Below are 19,555 nucleotides of genomic sequence, written 5' to 3'. Positions count from 1 at the left end.
AACATACTTTTAATCATCATGCTGAAAGGGGAAGAAACCTGCTGTCCCTTTTTTCTTTCTTTTTTTTTTTTTTTTGGTAGCCCAAAAAAATGCAAAACCCTGAGGACAGAATAGAATAGAAAGATAAGAGGGAACTGGTGTCTCAGCTGGGAAATACTGAAGCGCGTTCATTGTAATATGTTTCTATTGTATTAGACCACCACTGGAAGAAACTTTGTTTAAAATAAAAAATAAAAAGAAGTATTTGTTAGATTAGACCTATTCAGATTAGGTTATTTTACCATTTAGAGTCAAATATCCTCTTCTTCTTTTGTACCATGTTTCTTTACAGTTTCAGCAGAAATGGAAAGGTGACTTTCCAGAATTTAGAAGATATGACTTTCTTCTCTCTCTCAAGATAATGCAAATCTAAAAGGGAAATTTTCAGATTTCCCTGACAAGTGCTATAAGCAGCAAGCAATTGTGAAGTTACTGAACAGCTCTACAAACTAAATGATCAGAATTATGACTGTCTTTTCAGAATGCTCTTGTAAATCTGGGTGTCTGTTCAGTTGTGCCTTACTCAAGTAGAGAAATAAGTAATAGAAATAGATAATTATATCCCTTAAATAAATACCTCTGAAAACATGTGAAAGCATTCCAGATGTCAGTTAATCCTTTTGGTGCTAATAAACTTAGGCACTGCTGTAAAAGGATACATACATATGGAATAGCTGTTTAGAAATTAGGAAGGACTTCAGGCGCCCTTGATAAGATTTTAGCACAACTAACACCATTCAGAAATTCACTGATCTGTTTCAAAGAACCAAGCAAGTAGCTTGATGCAGGAGATGAAATGACTATAACTAAATCATTCCTTGTAGAGAAAAGTTCACCAAATAAGGGCAAAAGGAAAGAAAAATTAATTCAGCCCTAGGAAAAGGTGAAATATTTTATGAATATTTGAATGGATTTGGTGTAGCTACTTTTTCATCAGTCCATGACACTCTACTATGACTGAATTTTTCTAATTCATATTTCATTTGATTAAAAATAGCCCTAATGAATAAGAAAATGGAAAAATAGGACATGGTTCTCCATCACTTATATTTCATAGAGTTAGATAAAAAATGACAAAAAATTAAAGGTATAAAACATGTTATTAAATCTACCAATCTTATTAGATATTTACCTTTCTCAGTAGTAATTTTGAAAATTGCCACAATTTTACACCATTTCTGAGAGTATCTGAGGCATCCGTGCACTGATATATACATTCTCCAAATTCACCAAGAACTTGGATAACCTAATAATTTTTAAGCATAAATTTTGTTAAAATCAATGTAGGGTTGAAAACATGTTTTGAGGGACCTCATCCAACTCTGATTACGAATAGTATTCTCCTTTGCAAAAATTACTCACCTGTTTAAAAAATCCCAAATGCTAGAATGTCAGAAAATGAAAAATGATGGAATACAGCCCATCCCCAAATAAGGTATAAATCTTCATTACTTGTTAGCACATACCTGACAAATGCTTCCTCCCCCAACACACAAATATGTAAAGATGTCCAAAAGTCAAAATAACAGCTTTTTAGAAGATTGTTTTGGATTGAGCCTATAAGATACATCATTTGTAATAGACCTAGAGTTAGAGTACAAGTTTAAAATCTGTTATATACACAGCAGCATTTAAAGGAGGAACAAGATTAGGCTGACTCCATCGTGAAGAGCTTCTTCCCCATTTCTGCTTTTACTCTTACAGTTTATTTTACTCTGTGCTAATAAGGATATCTTTCTGTGTCTGCCTGCTCTTAAGTGAGGCAGAAAAGTAGTCTGCTTAGAGGAAAATGATTTTGTAAGTGCCCTTGTTTCCTGCATTGGCACACAATAAAGGTAACTGGTATTAATTTAAGAATTTGACTTTTCTGTGAGTGGTGACATTAGTATTTACACATTTTATCTCTTCATTAACATCTGTTAGTATGAAAAGGTATAAATATGTCTTTTACACTGCAGAAAAAAGATATATGGAAATAGTGGAGAATACCTGTAATAAACTGAGGGTTTATGCTGCTTGCCTGTATGAATAAGGAAAAGAAAGTAAGGGAGATAACCTTTCTCCCTTTTCTTTCTCTGGTCTCTGCAGTATCTGGAAGTTAAGGAACAAGAGGGCAAAAGTTATGGAGAAAGGTAATTTTGTTCATTAGACCAACTGATAAAGTTGGCAAAGAAAAAGAAGTTTTTGTGCACAAAAGCCTTTCTTCAGAGATAAATAAGCACTGAAGCACCTTTCCCTGAATTGCTGGTTAGGGAGTAAGAGATGTGAAAGGCTTGTTCCCTGCATCCTGATTCTGCTGCTACAATCAACGCAGCAGCATGTGAAAGTTTCAAAGTCACTTATCCCCATTAAATTTATACTGTGGTATTGCAAATATTAATTGCTAGATGGTGCCTTGCAGATATAATTGTCCTTTCTGCTGTGGTTCCACTAAACATTACCATGACACCTCTTGAGAATGGTGACAAAAGCACAGTCAGTCACAGCTCATGTCCTCTTTTTCACTGTTGTCTGCTTGCCCCAATGTCTGAATATCTTGTCAAATTTAATCCAAGTCAAAGGAGAGAAGCAGGGTTTAGAGCTGTGTTTCCTAACACAGCATTTTTACTTCGGTTATGAAAGAAAGCAGGCTTTTTTTTAGAAATATCTTTGATTCTTGGTAGCACATATAGAAACAGTACACATGGCCTACAAACTTCTCTATGATGCACAGGCATGCCAGTTTTTTTACAACGTTTTCAAATGGATATTTAACAATTATTTGAAAATCCAATATGCAAAATATGGCTTTTAAAGTTCTGCTGCATTGAGACATCACAGTCCAGTCACTCCAATAGCTTGGGACTCATGATGTTTCAAGATTCAAACAAGTGTCAGGACAATTGTTACAATCAAATTTCTATTACATGTGGGAAATTATCCTGGAATTCCCAAGAACAGGTTTCACGCTGAAATACACACAAATCCTATTTTAGCACTTTTTTATTATACACTTTGTTAGTGTTTTACCCCACATGCTGCATCGTATCTTAATTAAGGGACACAAATTGGCTCTGTATAATAGAAAAGAAATAGAATAAAAAGTAAGATAATAATCAGATGAGTTTCCTATAGTGCTGAGAACCAGAAAAATGCATTGGATAGATGGCATTGCTTTAGCATAGGAATCTTAAAGGTCTAGACTCATTTGGGCACCGTAATTATTACCAGCGTTCAGAGGGAGACACACCATGTCATAGGTTATAGAAGATATCTTCAGCTTTTATCCTCTGATATAAAAGCAGAAAAGTTCAAACAGGTCCATATTTCTATAAATAAACAATACTCTATTACAGTGTTTTGTGAATGTGTCAAGTCTTGAAGAGGCAGATTGTGATCTTGGCTTTTTGCCCACACCAGGAATTAAGAGGCTGTTCAACATTCATGCTGCCTACATTTGCTGCTTATAAAACCACTACCAAGATTAGAAGCAAGGAGCTTACACAGGACCATTAATTCACCTTTTTTACAGGTAGATGGGAATGGTCAACTAGAAGAAAGTGCACATCTGGATGTTTCTCTCCAGTGCACAGGCTGAGTAGTCATATAAAACTGCAAGCTCTAAATAAAAGGCATACATGCTGGCATATTTCCACAACTGAAAAAGGAGAGAAATGTGAGAGCATAGGACTTTCTGTGGCTTTGAGTCATGATGTGACTTTTTTAGGCTTTTTCATTTTCATTGTTGTTAATGTATGAGTTAATCCTAATTTAATTTTTGTACAATGGTAAAAGAAGCCACTCCTGACTCCTGCTATCTGGAGTTCCACCATTCCACCTGTCCTAATAAATGAAAGAGGGGGGTTACTCAAGATCTAGACCTCTGCTCATCTACATGTGCTCAACTGGTAGTTCTTTCCCTAATTATGCTTTGGACTACTCCAAATATCTCTCTTCAAGACAAAGTCTGAGCAGACTTTTGGAAACAGTTTTCTTCATGAACTGATCCCAGAAGTCTACACAGATGAAACCATGCCAATTTTCTCTCCAAATATTCTACACAGACCTCCAATACCATCCTCACAGACTAATCACCCAGTTGCACATGACAGTTCCTCACGTGACACGTCAAAACTGCCAATACATGATCCCTTGAGTTTCCTAATAAAAATTAGGAAGCTCTAGGAAGCTGCAACATAGCTTTCACAGTAGTTCAGGCATTTTAATCTGGAAAATAGCACACCTGCCACAAAATCTCACACCTGTAAAATAAAGGTGCTCTCTTAAGTCCTTAAGGGTTTGGCTGAAACAGTCAAGTGCTATGCAGTGTGGATCTGACAAACCTCTACTAGGCTAGATAGCTTTATGCAGTGTGGAAATGAGCTAGTCCTTTTCACCTATCTCAGACATTTAGACTTGCAGTTCTTAGAAATTCTCACTCCTTTATTGTTTTTTACTTAGTAGTATATGCACAGTCTCATGTTGCTGTCCTCTCACTAGCCATTACTATATCTCTTTACCCCACTATCTTTATATTCATTTTGTATGAAAAATATCAATAGTTACAGCATTGCTTTGAGAAAGCAAATATGTGAATGTGGGAATCCACAAATACAAATCATAATTTAAAAAATGAGACATTTACATCATTTGGGAGGTCTTTTATATAGATACTGCTTATCATATTGTTTTTCAAATGCACTAGCAGATCACTGTAACAACTTCTAGTGCTATTCTAAAGGCAGACCTCTTTTATAAGCTCAACACTCCAGTCGTCTTCCCACTCATTACATCCTACATGTTGTCAATCTTAGTTTCAAAAACTGTCAGTCAGAAATGCAGTGGGAGATATGTGTAGCATTTTTTTAAGCACACTAAGGTGGGCATTTCTTTGATTTTCCTTTATTCTCTTGATTGCAAAGTACAGTATGTGTCTTACATGCATGCAAGCAAACACAAAAGTACATGAAAAACAGTATTTTGAAAACTGAAAACAGAACTTTGGTACAGTAACCGTTACAGCTAACCAAAGTCTTTTTGTTAATCGAACATAATCCTGATTATTTAATATAGTTGTTCCAGGTGTTATAAGGTCATCTTTATATTTAAGGTTACTGATTGAGTAAGAACAATAATAAAATATTAACAAAAGAGAGAAAATAAAAGTCACAATAATTTGCTGAAGGACATTGTAACTTCTACTATAACATTTATATTGGTATCAGGAGAAGGAGAAGGAAGAGAAGAATGAAAAGGAAAAGTACAAGGACAAGGCACAGGAGTGGAGATAAAGCCTACTAGATGCGTGAGTGATCTGTCTCAGTATGGGAGTTTTTGTTTTAACACCAATATAGTAATTGATACTACTGTTGTAAGTGCACAGATGTCTTATATAACACCATAAACTAAAGTAAAATCCTAAAATTAAAAAAAAAAAAAAGAAAAGAAAATCTTATTTTACCCACCCATGGAATTTCTGTGAAAGATTTTTCTTAAGTGTTTGAAGAACCACATTGCTGCCAAATCCTTCAAACTATCTCAAAAGGCTTACCTACTGCCACTGGTGCCAGAAAATGGCAGTTTCACTGAACCTTATAAAGCCTCTGGTGACATGTAATTTAAATAACTTGCCAGACTTGCTGAGGTGGTTTGCCTTAGGGGAAATAAGGTTGACCAACTGGTGATCTATTATGGTGTTATAGAATGGGTACTGAAATTATTTTAGTGGTAGCTATATACAGAACAAAAAATCTTCAACAGAAAAGATAATAAATAAAAATAAAATAGCATTTTCAATTCTGGGACTAAAAAAAATAGTTTCTTCATGTTTTCTCTAATAGCTGAACACTTTCAGTGACCATTCACAGAATAACTTGCTGAGGAACTTTGGCAACAGGGTACTTTTCCAGTGTAGACCTTAATGACTTTATGGATTTGGGGGGATGATCAAGAAGTTAAGTGGTGGTGGTCGTTACTACATCTTTTAAAAGTACTCTACTTATACAGTTTGAAATAGCTGAAGTCTTCATGTCTGACAAATGTTGGTTGCAATGAAAATATTTACATACTCCTAACTGCAGTGACTACTAGATGTTGCTAAAATTACCAGTGTTGCTCAATACTAAAGGCAACATTAGTGATTGTCAGCCACTAAATGAAAAGGGTTCTGTGCTCACAAAAAAAAAAAAAAAAAATAAAGGCTTATCTATTCTAGCTTCTCAACTTTTTAAAACTTCTTTATGTGCTTCAAAATGTACTGACTTGCTTTAATGGGGCAATGTTATCACTTCTCTTCCAATCCCTGACACACAGGGTACCAAGAGAATAGACTAATTTTCTATTTGTCTGACTGCTGTTTTCTGCAATGATGCTTTGAACTATAATCTATTTTATGGATAATCCTTTGGTTTAATTCCCTATTTATTGGCATAACTGACAAGAGAGAGGTAGCTAAATAGCATTCTAAATCCCTCACCCTATTAAGGGGCAAAAGAATTTAAGTACCTAAAGAATGCAGATATCATACAGATGAGCTTCCACACTTCAGTATTTTTGACACTATATTTCACACTTCCTCAGCATTTTCATCCATAACTGTGTTTTTCAAAATGTCTTTGCTTTATTTTTAGTGAGAAGTAGATCTCAATTCATTGTCTAGAGGAATAATAGATGCAAAAATCTCTGGATTGTACCTCTGTGTCATTCTTCTCTGCATGTCACATCCAGAAATGAGGGTCATTTCTAGAAATGCAGGGTCATTTCTAAAAACGCAGCTTCAGAATAGAAGTAAACTGATAGCTCATGTGACCACAGTCACAAAGTAGAAAGTACTTTAAAAATGCTGAAAAAATAGTGTGGAGAGGATGGACTAGAGCCAATTTCTGAGCAACTTCAGAGATTGATATTTTTTCATAGATGTTCTGAAGTGCTTCTGACCTCAGCTTACCTTGCCTTTCCAACCATTGTGAAACACTTAGACATTTTTGGAAAAGACTCTATATAAGGCTAGATTTTTAGTTCAATGAGATACCTATGCGTTGGAGTAAGGGAGACCTAAGATAAAGGAATACAAGAATATGCAAAAAAAAAAAAAAAAAATCCTTCCTTTTCCAGAAGGCAAAGAAGTAGGCAGAGCATACATGGGATCATGTTCATTTGCCTAGAGCTGGTGAACCAACTAAGTGTGGGAAGTAAGACTTTATTGTTGGTACTTGGCAGTAGCAATCACCACAATCCTAGTGCCAAAAGTGGCAGAGTTGATTAGGAGTTCCTAGAACCACAGACATCCTCTTGGGATGCTCAAGTAAGAACAATTCTTGTTGCCATTTACTGATTTGTGTCCTGGAGATTAAAGTAGACCCAAATTAGCAACTAAAATGGCAATTTATGTATTAAATGTTTGTGGAATAACAAGAAGTACTTATGAGTACTTCAGAATGGTGTTGGTCCACAAAAGTGAATGATAACTATATGATAACAATTTACTCTTTAAAAACATAAGAAAGTGGAAAGAGAAGACAATGAGTAGAACTCTTGGAGAAGGAGAAAGAATAACTCTCAACTATCTGTACAATTGCTATACAGTAGATTCTTCATAACTCAGCTAAATTGTTTCCTGTTTGTGTTTCCTTTAAAAACATGGCTATACAGACATTACCTTCATAAACTGAGAGACAGCAAAGAGATTTTAACATTGAAAAAATTGACTGGAAAAAAAGGGGTTCAAAATTGATTAAATCATGCAGGTGACAAGATGAATTCAGCAATTCTTTAAAATTTCATATTTACAGAATAATCCTTCAGCATAAGCAATTTGAAATCCTTACCAAATCATTCAGCAGGGAGTACGCTGTGAAAAAGAGATTTGATTAATACAGGCTGTATGGTTTTCAGCATTGATTTTTCACTCTGACAAAAAGTACCAAGTAAAAGAAGGTTCCCCGAAGTACTAAAATAGTCTGTGGCAAAGAAATGGGCAAAATTATGAAACATAAATGCCAGATGGCTGTGTTTTCATGTACCAATGGAAGGGTGTCATAATACCACTCCTGACTGCATTTTTTTACATAAAAGACACCAGAAATAAAATGTATCAGAAAACCACATTCAGTTCTGAATATCAATTATAGTAGTCCCAATGCAGAAAATGAAATAACTGCCTGCATCACAATTATTTAAAGTGTTAAACATCTCTATACAATAAAAAATTAAGTACAGGCTGCACAAAAAGCTGTCTAAAACTATCTAACTGAAATATTAAGTGCAGTTTTGCATCTGAGCTCCCATTCCTTTTTCTAGATGTTATGTGTCTTGTTCACTCGGAGCAGATTTATCTTTTGAGGCTACCAATTAAGCCAAACAAAACTTACCTTTCTTTAACAGTGGCTAATTGTCCAGTTTTGCACAGTAATTTACCCAGAAAGTCTGAAAAGGGATCAATTCACCTGGAGATATTAAAATCAGTTTCTCAGATCTACCCTTCCTATTGAAGTTCAGCTACAGTTCAGCCACGTATGCAGGAGTTCACAGGCCTGAACAAGAGCATGCAATTTCTGTAGTTTGATAGACAAAGCACATGGGGTATGGTCTGAATTTTGAGTTTGTTCATTTCATATCAGAAGGACGCTGAACCAAAAAACATATATGAAGAAAGGGTACTTTGGAAATTTAGGGGTTAGACTCTCTCCTGACTGTTCTGGGCAAAATCCTCCCACTCCTCGAGCAGTATCCCAGAGACTGAGGATCACCTCAAATTTCATAGTCTGAAAGATGGGTTTCTCCATTGTGAAGTAGTGCTAATAGTGGCACTCTGAACTGCTGTTTTGAGTGTAGGAGTTTAACTTCTGCTTAAAGTTCACTTTAACTGTTCAATGTGAGTCTCACCACCTATAATACTTTGTTCAAGCAACTGAAAGTTTACATTCTACTGCTAGACAATTTTCTTCCAATAGTATTTTAAAGAGCAGAGTTTGAAATGTCAGGCCTTTCCAAAACAAGGGAATACTTCAAATCAAATTTGTTACAGACGTACAGGTGGGGTATGTGGGTGTTGTGGTGGGGTTTTTGTTTGTTTGTTTGTTTGTTTGTTTGCCTTTTTTTGTTTGATTTTTTGTTTGTTTCTGGTTACAGAAATTAAAAAAGAAAAGAAAGCAAGTTCTCAAAAACTCTCTGAGTTTTATTTTTTCTGTCTGATCTCTACAAAGTGAACCAAGAAAATGGATCTGTTTAAAAGACAGTTACAGACTAGACAATACAAGATGAATACTAATATTATCTAATACTTTTACTGGATTTTTTTTTTTTAACTGAAGTAAAATATCTCAAAGAAATTTAGAGAAGGTAAATGTAAAGAAAGAAATACCACTTTCTAGTAGCTGGGTAAAATTAGACAGCAGTGGGATATTTTGGTTAAAAAAAAGTGAAAAATTATTAACAGGCATATTTAAAATAGAATAGAGATAATAGAAATTATCAAGAGTAACTGAAGTTTTTTATATCACAGGACACATAAAGAACAGTCTTTAAATATAAGGCCTTCTTGTAGAAATATTTGTTTATAACAAAAGGAAATAGTAATTTAATTTTTTGGTGTTGTATCATTGAAAATAGAAGAGTCAAGAGTGTTTTGAATATACAAAGCTGACCTCCAGATGTCCCTTACATCCCTACCATTCTGTTTTATTCTGTGAATAAATGTATGTCAAATGAAAGATATTGACATCAAAATGTCTTCAAAAGCAAAAGAAAATGGTGTACATATCTTTGTGCCGGAATCTTTGCAGAGGTAACTCAAGATATGAGAATGGTGTTTCAGGGTATGTCTCCTCAGGACATCAGTGCCATTCAGAAACAGTTGACAAGATACATGTGAGCTAAGTCACCTATGCATGCTGTCGAACAACTTAGCACTCCATTTCACTTCACTCTGCAGTTCATTGACTGTTCACACTGCTTGTATGTCAGTTTGCTCCTGGGCTCTCTTTTGAACTGTCACAGCTAGTTTTCTCTCAGGGAAACTTTAAGTGTGAACCTGGGGATAATTTACTCCAAAGTAAAGTAAGGCAGTATGAACAAAACTGCGACAGGGTTGTCTTGGCACATGCACCACCACAGTCAAACATACACACACACTTGTACACAGCAAAACCAGATGTCAGCTGCCCACGTGTTCTTATGTCATACTTCCAGCCACGCAACATACACTTTTGGTTTTGGTGTCATTTCAGGAAAAAAAAAAAAAAAAGAACAACAAAAAAAAACCCACCACTTGCAGGCTACACAAGGGCTTCCCTTGCCCCTCCATAGCTTCTGTGGGGATGAATGACCACTGCAACATAGATCAACTGTGAAGCTAGAAAGTGTTGCTGAATTAGTAAAGTGCTTGGCCCAGATTAGTAGCCCTCGCTCTAGCTTCTCTATTACGCTGAATAGACATTGAATACACACTCCTTTGCCTGAATTGATGCAGCAAGGTTCATATACGCCAATAGCTGAAGACAGGGTTTGCTGGGTTTTGGCCTGCTGTATGCTGTGTACACACACTGCTAGTTTCTCAAAACAAGTAAAATAAAAGGTGTAGACTTCCAATATTTAACACGAACATGGTCCCAGGGTTGCAGAGGTATTTGCTGGTGGATCATTGAAACAAGGTTCAGTTCCGAATACAAAGACTTCTTGCTGTCAAGTGTCATGCAATTAATATTACATGACATTTTATTAAAACATATCTTGAAATAATTTACAATGGAAGGTACTACCTTCCAAATACTAGCACTACCATGAGAAAACCCTGATGAACAAATGATAAAGTTTTCACTCTCTTAGTTCTTTACCACCCAACACAGGGAGCAAGAAGACACATTGAACAGTTGGAACACATACCTTTCTTCAAAATGTAGGGAGTATGCTAAATAACCAGGGTCCCCTGGAAATAAATGTATATGATAGTATATTAAAGACAGCACGATAGAGCTGAATGAAGATTCTGCAACTATTGCTCTGTATATGAATGCTTATCTTTTAAATCTTATCTTTTATTATTAGTTTATATTTACTAGCATGTAGCAATCTTGTTATCAGTCTTCTCAATCAAGTGGATATACTTGAGCTAAAAACTCATTTTTATAATCCTGGCTGTATTTTTTGTAAGAATAAGATAATATCGGGGCAGCACCATTATTTATGCCTATAGCCAAAGATTTGATGTTACTTTCATTTTTTCCAAAACTATTCATATGAAAATGACACAAGCTGAAACTAGTTAGATAACTACAAGGTGCCAAAATTTATCTGCAGTGACTTGAATATTTACCATATTATTTATCTTTTCTCCCTATTTATAAGGAAAGTTTACAATACTTAGGAGAAAAAAAATAAAAAAAAATAAAAATAAAAATAAAAAAACAGATCAGAGGAAGAGTAGGAATCAAAAGAAATATGTATGCTCATGGGAACAAAGCCTATTCTACTAAGGTAGGTTTGTCTGTTTCTTAGAGAAAAAAAAAAAAAAAGACGAGAAAGCAGAAAGCAAAAACTTAAAAAATGAGGCTTCAGTCTTTATGGCTTTGACACTCTGCTGGCTTTCCCACAAAATTTCTGTAGAACAGTGTGTGGAGGCAAAATGTTCTGCACTACTTCTAGGACATACACTTTCCCTTGCCAAGTACGCCAGGGCTCGATAACACACACAGCCAACACATCTTCAGTGTTTAAAGTTTAATCTAAAAAAAAAAAAAATAACTAAATCCACACACTGAATTGAAGGGAAATCAGTCTTCCCATTTTGAAGAAGATTTGAGTTAAACCTACCTCAATTTAAATCATTGGCTTAGGAATTCAAACATTTCCATTATGTTTAGAGCTGTAAGCCACTCCCTCCAGTACTGCCTGAAAGAACCATTTCTTCTTCCTTCCTTCCTTTTCTTTGAAATCAGTTTCTCTCACCATAGGAAACATGCTGGCAAATTGTGAAGCACAAAGAAATATTAAGATAAGTTAGTGAAAGAGGTGGGAAGAGAATTCTTATCAGGAACTCTGGGCCTAATTCATATGCCTTGAAGCTAAAAGAGAATTATATAATGTGAGGTTTTCTATGTCAGACACCAACTATTATAAATTACAAGAAAATGCTTCTTAGAAATTTTTATGGTAATGTTTTTTTCCTTAGTTGGCAATGCCAAGATATCAACATCCATTTAAAAAAAAAAAAAAACTACTGTATATTCTCAATGTTTCAATCTCAATGTTTCTCAATGTTTCAATCTATATAAAGAATTCACTGAGTTTATTATACCACCTACTTGATTTGAAGGGGGAGGAATTAATACAACACCAAAATCTAGTGAGGTATGTCTCAAAAACTAGTACAACTACTTATTAAATTACTTGTTCTGTCACTTTAATGAAGACATTTGGAAGAAAAAAAAATGTATTTACTGCAATCAGAGAACTGATTCTTCATTACAGTAATCTAATCAGTGGGAAAAGCAAAGGATTTGCTATACTCTATATCACTATATTCTTTCACAACAAGAAAAATAAAAAGAATCAATTTCAATAAAATAATAATTTAAAAATAGGAGGTGACAAGGAAGATAGCCATTCCAAAAGTAGCAGCTGCTTCTAGTCATTCAGACTCAGCATAAAATTAATCTTTATGACATTTTAGCACTGCACGGAAAAGTTTAGATTAACACATTATATACAGAAGACTTAGGCAGCAATATATATATATATATTTCTTCCCTTCCTTTGTTATTAATAGGGTCATTTATAAGGCCTTTGGTGTGAACATAGAGATGTAGGGAGTTTTCTACTGCCATCCGTTGATGAATTAGGATAGAACTGAAGTCCACAGGAGAATGAGATTGAGCCCACCATTCCTTGGTGAACACAGGGAATTGTATCTTGGAAAAAAAAAAAAAAAGTCTGCATCAGCTTTCCCAAGTAGTTCTTTGGGACTCACCAGAACTGAATGCAAGCTCCATACACCATGGAAAGAAAGAAAAGGTTCTGCTTTGTAACCACTCAAAGATTCTGCCCAAAGGTAATGCAACTGACCCCATCCTGCTGCCAAGTTTTTTGTGAGGAAATAATACGGATGTGATTGCAGGAAGGCATCTTTGCAGTAAAAGAGCACATTGTTAAAAGTGGTGGGGAACAGCAGCAGAAAACCTAAATATGGTTGCTAACTTCCACCCTGATGTCTCCTGGAACTTTCAGAAGCTAACCCAACAGTACAATTGATCAAGACATGGTATTAAATATGCATAGTGTGTCATGGTTACTGTATTGCAAACAGACAAACAGAAATAACATATATACTCAGACTCGATACTGAAAGGACAGCAATTCTACTTGAGTAAGAACATTGTTGTTTGGTAAATAGTTTTTGTAAATGCATAGACTGTTTGAATAGACCTAAATCTATATTTATTCACAATTTTGGACCAAAGTATTGCAAGATTACAACTGTGACTACTTTTCTTTAAATTTATTTTTATATATATATTTTCTTAATTTATGATCTTTGGAGGGAATTACTGAAATAATTTCTTCAGCATTCACTATACTTTAATATTCATCAGCCTTTCTAAATTGCTGGAAAGAATGTAGTTAGTTGTCCATTTCTTTATCTTTTGTACCAAAATTATAAATATATGAAGTAAACATTTTTATTTTTTAAATTACCTATTACTAGTAGAAATTTGATCCAAATACAAGTTTAATAGCTGCAAGGTAGTAGACAAAGGTAATATCTATATTCTACTTCTTTATAGAATAAAATATATTTAGTTATCTTTAAGGGAAGTTTGTTAGTTTCTGTTCTGCTCTCTGCCTCACTGCTGTTGTGACACATACTTCCACCCTTACTGACTAGGTGTTACTGATTTAGAAAATTCATGGGGTGTAAGTGTTCACCAACCTGCTAATTTGTTCTTGGGACACCTTTTTTGTCCTCAATTGAGTCAACACTTTAGGAGGCTTACGGAAATCAAGATTAATTCAGTGAAAACAAAAATTCTCAAACTAAAATTGAAGTTCTCCTGCTGAAATCCAAATACTTCCAATCAAACACAAAAGATTGACCATCTTGAATCTGAACCATCATTCATTCCCTACTGCAACCAGAAAACTGATCCCCTTGTAAACTGCTTAGATCACGTAAAGAGCTTGATCAATAATCCAGCATGGGGAGACCTAGTAGCCTGAGGGTATCTCAGATTTCCAAGATAATACTGACACCAAACTATAGTTAGCATCAGGGAACTAAAGAAACTATATGACAAAGGGATATTTGCTTATCTAATATATTTTCCTTTAATCAGAGAGAGTTTTTCCACCATGTTGTCCTTTTCTCCTGTTTCCCATTTTTTTCACAATACTGTACTTGCCCATCTTCTTTCCTTCAGTTTGCTACTTCTGGCAGTGCCAGCCCGGACACAGAGCCTAATTTAATACGTTCATTGGATAATACTCTGTTCTGTGTCTCACCTTTAATGTTGGTACATTTCACTAGTGAAAGCAGCCTCACTCATTGGGAAACAATGAACTAAAGCACTAAAGTGTAGTTGGTATTTTACTGTTTGTATAAGCCAGTTGATGAATTGATAAATTTATCAATTAAATCAATCAAATAAATTGATAAATTGAGTTGATAAATTCTTCTGGAGTTTTCCCCACATAAACTATTGGGTTCTTTTATGCAATGATGATATATTTTTCTTTGTTTTATATCTCAGTTCAGTAGTTGCATGTGAATGAATCTTGCACATTAAGAGACCCAGGGAAGGCATTTATTTTTTGAGGCCTTTTGAAAGAAGTTTAAAGTTACAGGTCCTTGCAAAGGCCAAGTGAAGCTCCAAAATATTGGCTTCAGATAACAGAAAAATTGCAAGCAAAAAATTTTGATTTTGAAACTCAAATGCAAATTCTATAGCAAAGTTTGACTATTTAATTTCCACCAGCTTTTTTCTCCATGAAGATTTTTCTTCTGAAGATTGCCTACTATTGGGTCATTTTTAAAACAGCAGTTAAATTTTCCCAGAATGTTTAATTCTTCATGTGTCTATGAACTACAGTGGACAGCTCAAATTTGATCACATATTTGATGCATCCCTTTATTGTATGTTTGTATGTGAGAGGTATAGCCTTGTAACATTTTCTATATTTCCTCTCCCACTACATTCTACAACACAGTAACCTTCACACTGACTGAGAATAGCTGGATACTGCTTCCTGCATGGTTTCTCAATTGCTGGCAATTTACTTGGCCAGATGGGGTTTCTGTGGAGAAATGTGAAGGCTAAGTGTGCCCCTGCAGAGCTCTTGGCTCCTGCTGACTCAGCAAGTGAAGGACACAATCAAATAGTATAACTTTCACCTCTTTTCTCACTTTCTATTTTGCCTCCTTTCACTCATTGAAAACTGTCTGAACTACTATTTCAGGTGACTTTTTTTTTTTTTCCAGTTAGGATCTGCAGTAGCTTGAAATTAAGCAAATCTTTACCAGTCTTACTCTGTTCCTACAGAGTAAATGTAGTCACAAAGACTAAAGTGAGTCATGAAGCTTTAGCAGACACACAAAGCAGAAGCAGTGCATGTAGGTAATATGAAATGGTAACTCAGAGCTCTTCAGTCATGAATGGAGGGTAGTGCAGTGTCTGCATATTGTCTCTATAAGAGTAGCAGTGTGAAGCATCAGTCGGTTTTTGCTATTACTGATACCAGGAAAGCATTAAGAGCAGGAGCAGCAGCTGAGATATATTTTTTTTTCCGGAGAAGCCTTAAAAAAGACTAACTGAGGGAAGATATTGAGGGAAATGAGATTTAAGCCCCATTATAAATGGAAATGTCTTCAAATAGAGTACTTTTGAAAATGTGCTGAGGCACCAGACCATTTAAAAGTCATGGGAACATATTCATTAACCACATTAAAGTGGAGGAAAGTCCCATAATACACGCTTACATTTACAAGTGATTGACTTCAGAATGCCTTAAATTGGCACGTAGATATTTTTATAAAAAGTAGACAGGTCTGGGAAACAAAACACTGAAGAAAGCAAACCAGTCAACCAAAAAAAGCTTATCAAGAGTAGGATGCAAATAAGTGGGATTCTGGCTGCATTTTACTTGTACATCAAATATGAGAGTTTGGCTCTCTTCTTTAAAATGGAAATGTGTCCTTTTTTTAGAAAGGTATGCCTTTTTCTTCTTAAATATGTTTCAAGTCCAACTGAACATCCAGAGGATAGGAATATTTTTGTATCTCTACAGTATGAGGTTTAATGAAGAATTGCTAATAGAAATCTTGCTATTGAAAACATAAAGCAAGAACCAAATATTTAAAAGCTTACTTTCACCTTTAAAAAGAGCAAAGTATTATTTTAAAAACAGTATTTCATGAGTGATTAGTCCTCAGTCTGACCCAAGGGCAGTTTTTTGAATCAGCAAGTCAGATGTGACAGGGGGCTTGAGTGGTGGCTTTGATGACAGTGTCTGCATGGTGAGAAAGCACTGTTATATGGGCTGTTCTCAGACTTAGATCTTACATTTCCAGCATGACTGAGGAACAGTAATGATGCTTTCATTCTTCTACAGGCAGTTAGCTGACATCTAATCCTTCTTGCTAATTAAAAACAAGGGTATTTTCTAAAAAGCTACTATTTCTTCTTTTAAAGTACATATAACAGAAACAAAAGCAGCCTAAATGATTAGTTCCAAGTCTTTCTGCAGATGAAACTAACTAGAGAAAAGTGACCATATTTTGCACATCACTGATAAACAATTTTCATGTCCTATTGACGAATCTATGATTTTATAGAATTTTACATCTGTCAACAGCTGCTTGCCAAATATTTTCTGTCTATTGTGAGGTAACCAAATATACTTTATATATATACATACATATATATATATATACATATACATGTATTTCAGGGAAAGGAATCCCTGAAACTGGACCTAGGTAAATCAACTTGTCTGGCAAGACTTTCTTCCATTTCCCTCAATGGGAAAACATTCTTGATCACACTAAACTAAGTCTCAAGGTGCTTTCTTCCTATCTGATATGTAGCACAGTGGACACAAAACCTGCAATAAGTGGGAGATTGGGTGGAAGTATACATGAGATATTCTGGAGGAAAAGGAGGGAAAGAAATGCTACCTAATTCTGTAGCCTAATAATATAGTTAATTGAATATAGAGTAGATGTGTTTTTCTCCAGTTCTCCAATTCCCCTTTGTATAATATCTCATATGACTTCAATTAAGTGTTTTGAACTGCTTATATATTTTACATTGCATACTCCTTTGAGAAAAATAGATATTCCTAGATGAAAGGAACTGGCTGAAGTTTTTACTTCCACAGATAGGTATTCCAGACTGATTTAACCTATCCTAAACTAACCTAATCTCAGTAAAATTTAACTGGTCACACAAACATTTTTTACAGAATGGTACCCAGTTGTCATTACATCTATGTTACCTCTCTGGCAACCTGATCCTTTCTAGCTCCCTTCATGGACTACTTTTCATTTCTGAATCTTCTGTCTTACGAGTCGTTCCACTAAATTACAGAATCACACAGAATCACAGAATCACAGAATCATCTAGGTTGGAAGAGACCTCCAAGATCATCTAGTCCAACCTCTGACCTAACACTGACAAGTCCTCCACTAAACCATATCCCTAAGCTCTACATCTAAACATCTTTTAAAGACCTCCAGGGATGGTGACTCAACCACTTCCCTGGGCAGCCTGTTCCAATGCCTAATAACCCTTTCAGTAAAGAAGTTCTTCCTAACATCCAACCTAAACCTCCTCTGGTGCAACTTTAGCCCATTCCCCCTCATTCTATCACCAAGCACGTGGGAGAATAGACCAATCCCCACCTCTCTACAGCCTCCTTTAAGGTAACTGTAGAGAGCAATAAGGTCGCCCCTGAGCCTCCTCTTCTCCAGGTGAAACAACCCCAGCTCCCTCAGCCGCTCCTCGTAAGACATGTTCTCCAGACCCCTCACCAGCTTCGTTGCCCTTCTCTGGACAGGCTCCAGCACCTCCATGTCCTTGTAGTGAGGGGCCCAAAACTGAACACGGTACTCAGGGTGCGGCCTTACCAGAGCCGAGTACAGGGGGACAATCATTTCCCTAGACCTGCTGGCCACACTGCTTCTTATGCAAGCCAGGATGCTGTTGGCCTTCTTGGCCACATGAGCACACTGCTGGCTCATATTCAGCCAACTATCAACCAGTATTCCCAGGTCCTTCTCGGCCAGGCAGCTTTCCAACCACTCATCTCCCAGCCTGTAGCACTGCTTGGGGTTGTTGCGCCCCAGATGCAGGACCCGGCACTTGGCCTTGTTGAACTTCATACAGTTGGCCTCAGCCCATCGGTCCAGCCTATCCAGATCCTCCTGCAGACCCTTCCTACCCTCGAGCAGATAGACACATGCACCTAACTTGGTGTCATCTGCAAACTTACTGAGGGTGCACTCGATCCCCTCATCCAGATCATCGAGAAAGATATTGAAGAGAACTGGCCCTAATACTGAGCCCTGGGGGACACCAGTAGTGACCGGCCTCCAACTGGATTTAACTCCATTCACCACTGCTCTTTAGGCCTGGCTACCCAGCCAGTATTTAACCCAGTGAAGTGTACACCAGTCCAAGCCATGAGCAGATAGTTTCTTCAGGAGAATGCTGTGGGAAACGGTGTCGAAAGCTTTACTGAAGTCAAGGTAAACCACATCCACAGCCTTTCCCTCATCCACTATGCACATCACTTTGTCATAGAGGGAGATCAGGTTTGTCAAGCAGGACCTGCCTTTCATAAACCCATGCTGAGTGGGCTTGATCGCCTGCTTGCTCTGCAAGTGCCGCGTGATGACACTCAAGACAATCTGCTCCATGAGCTTCCCTGGCACTGAGGTCAAACTAACAGGCCTCTAGTTCCCTGGGTCTACCCTCTGGCCCTTCTTCTAGATGGGCATCACATTTGCTAGCTGCCAGTCTACTGGGACCTCCCCTGATAGCCAGGACTGCTGATAAATGATGGAGAGTGGCTAGGTCAGCTCTTCCGCCAGTTCTCTCAGTACCTTCAGGTGAATCCCATCCGGCCCCATCGACTTGTGTACATCTAAGTGCTGTAGCAGGTCGCCAACCATTTCCTTGTGGATTATAAGGGCCACATTCTGTTCCCCATTCACTTCCACCAGCTCAGGGTACCGGGTATCCAGAGTTACATTCTGGCTATGAAACCTATAAAGACTTAATCATCCATTCTAACAAATGTTATCACACATAAAGCAAAAGATGCCCAGAGAGAAGACTGGAACATTTGGGAAATTCTACTATCATGTCTCCCACTCATGCTTATTCAAGGGTCTTCCCCCACACCCTAGTTCTTTTTTCTCCAAAGACCTCTAGACCTAAATGCATTTCCTTTTGTAGAGATAGGGATCTTTGCTGTCCTCTGTCTTCAACATAGATTACTATATGCCACACAATTATGTTAAGAGAACATTATTAGGGTCATAAAA

General features: G+C 36.5%; 1 protein-coding gene across 20 annotated transcripts in view; it reads right to left on the bottom strand.

Moving 5' to 3' along the window:
* Nucleotides 1-19,555, bottom strand: part of LOC310898358 (uncharacterized protein) — a 222,535-nt gene that overhangs the window by 192,902 nt on the left and 10,078 nt on the right. For 2 of the 20 annotated variants that reach the window (XM_083833277.1, XM_083833282.1), the window contains exon 3: nucleotides 7,845-11,974. The exons of the other annotated variants lie outside the window; for them this stretch is intronic. In XM_083833277.1, the coding sequence (XP_083689403.1) occupies nucleotides 11,948-11,974 (27 nt within the window). In that variant the 3' untranslated portion in view covers nucleotides 7,845-11,947. The remainder of the gene's footprint in view (nucleotides 1-7,844; nucleotides 11,975-19,555) is intronic. 20 annotated transcript variants of the gene reach the window in all.

Source organism: Anser anser, assembly GCF_964211835.1.
Source record: "Anser anser genome assembly, chromosome: 4".
NCBI classification, from domain to species: Eukaryota; Metazoa; Chordata; class Aves; order Anseriformes; family Anatidae; genus Anser; species Anser anser.
The sequence above is the reverse complement of the archived record's forward strand: the minus strand, read 5'-3'. Positions and strand labels throughout refer to the sequence as shown.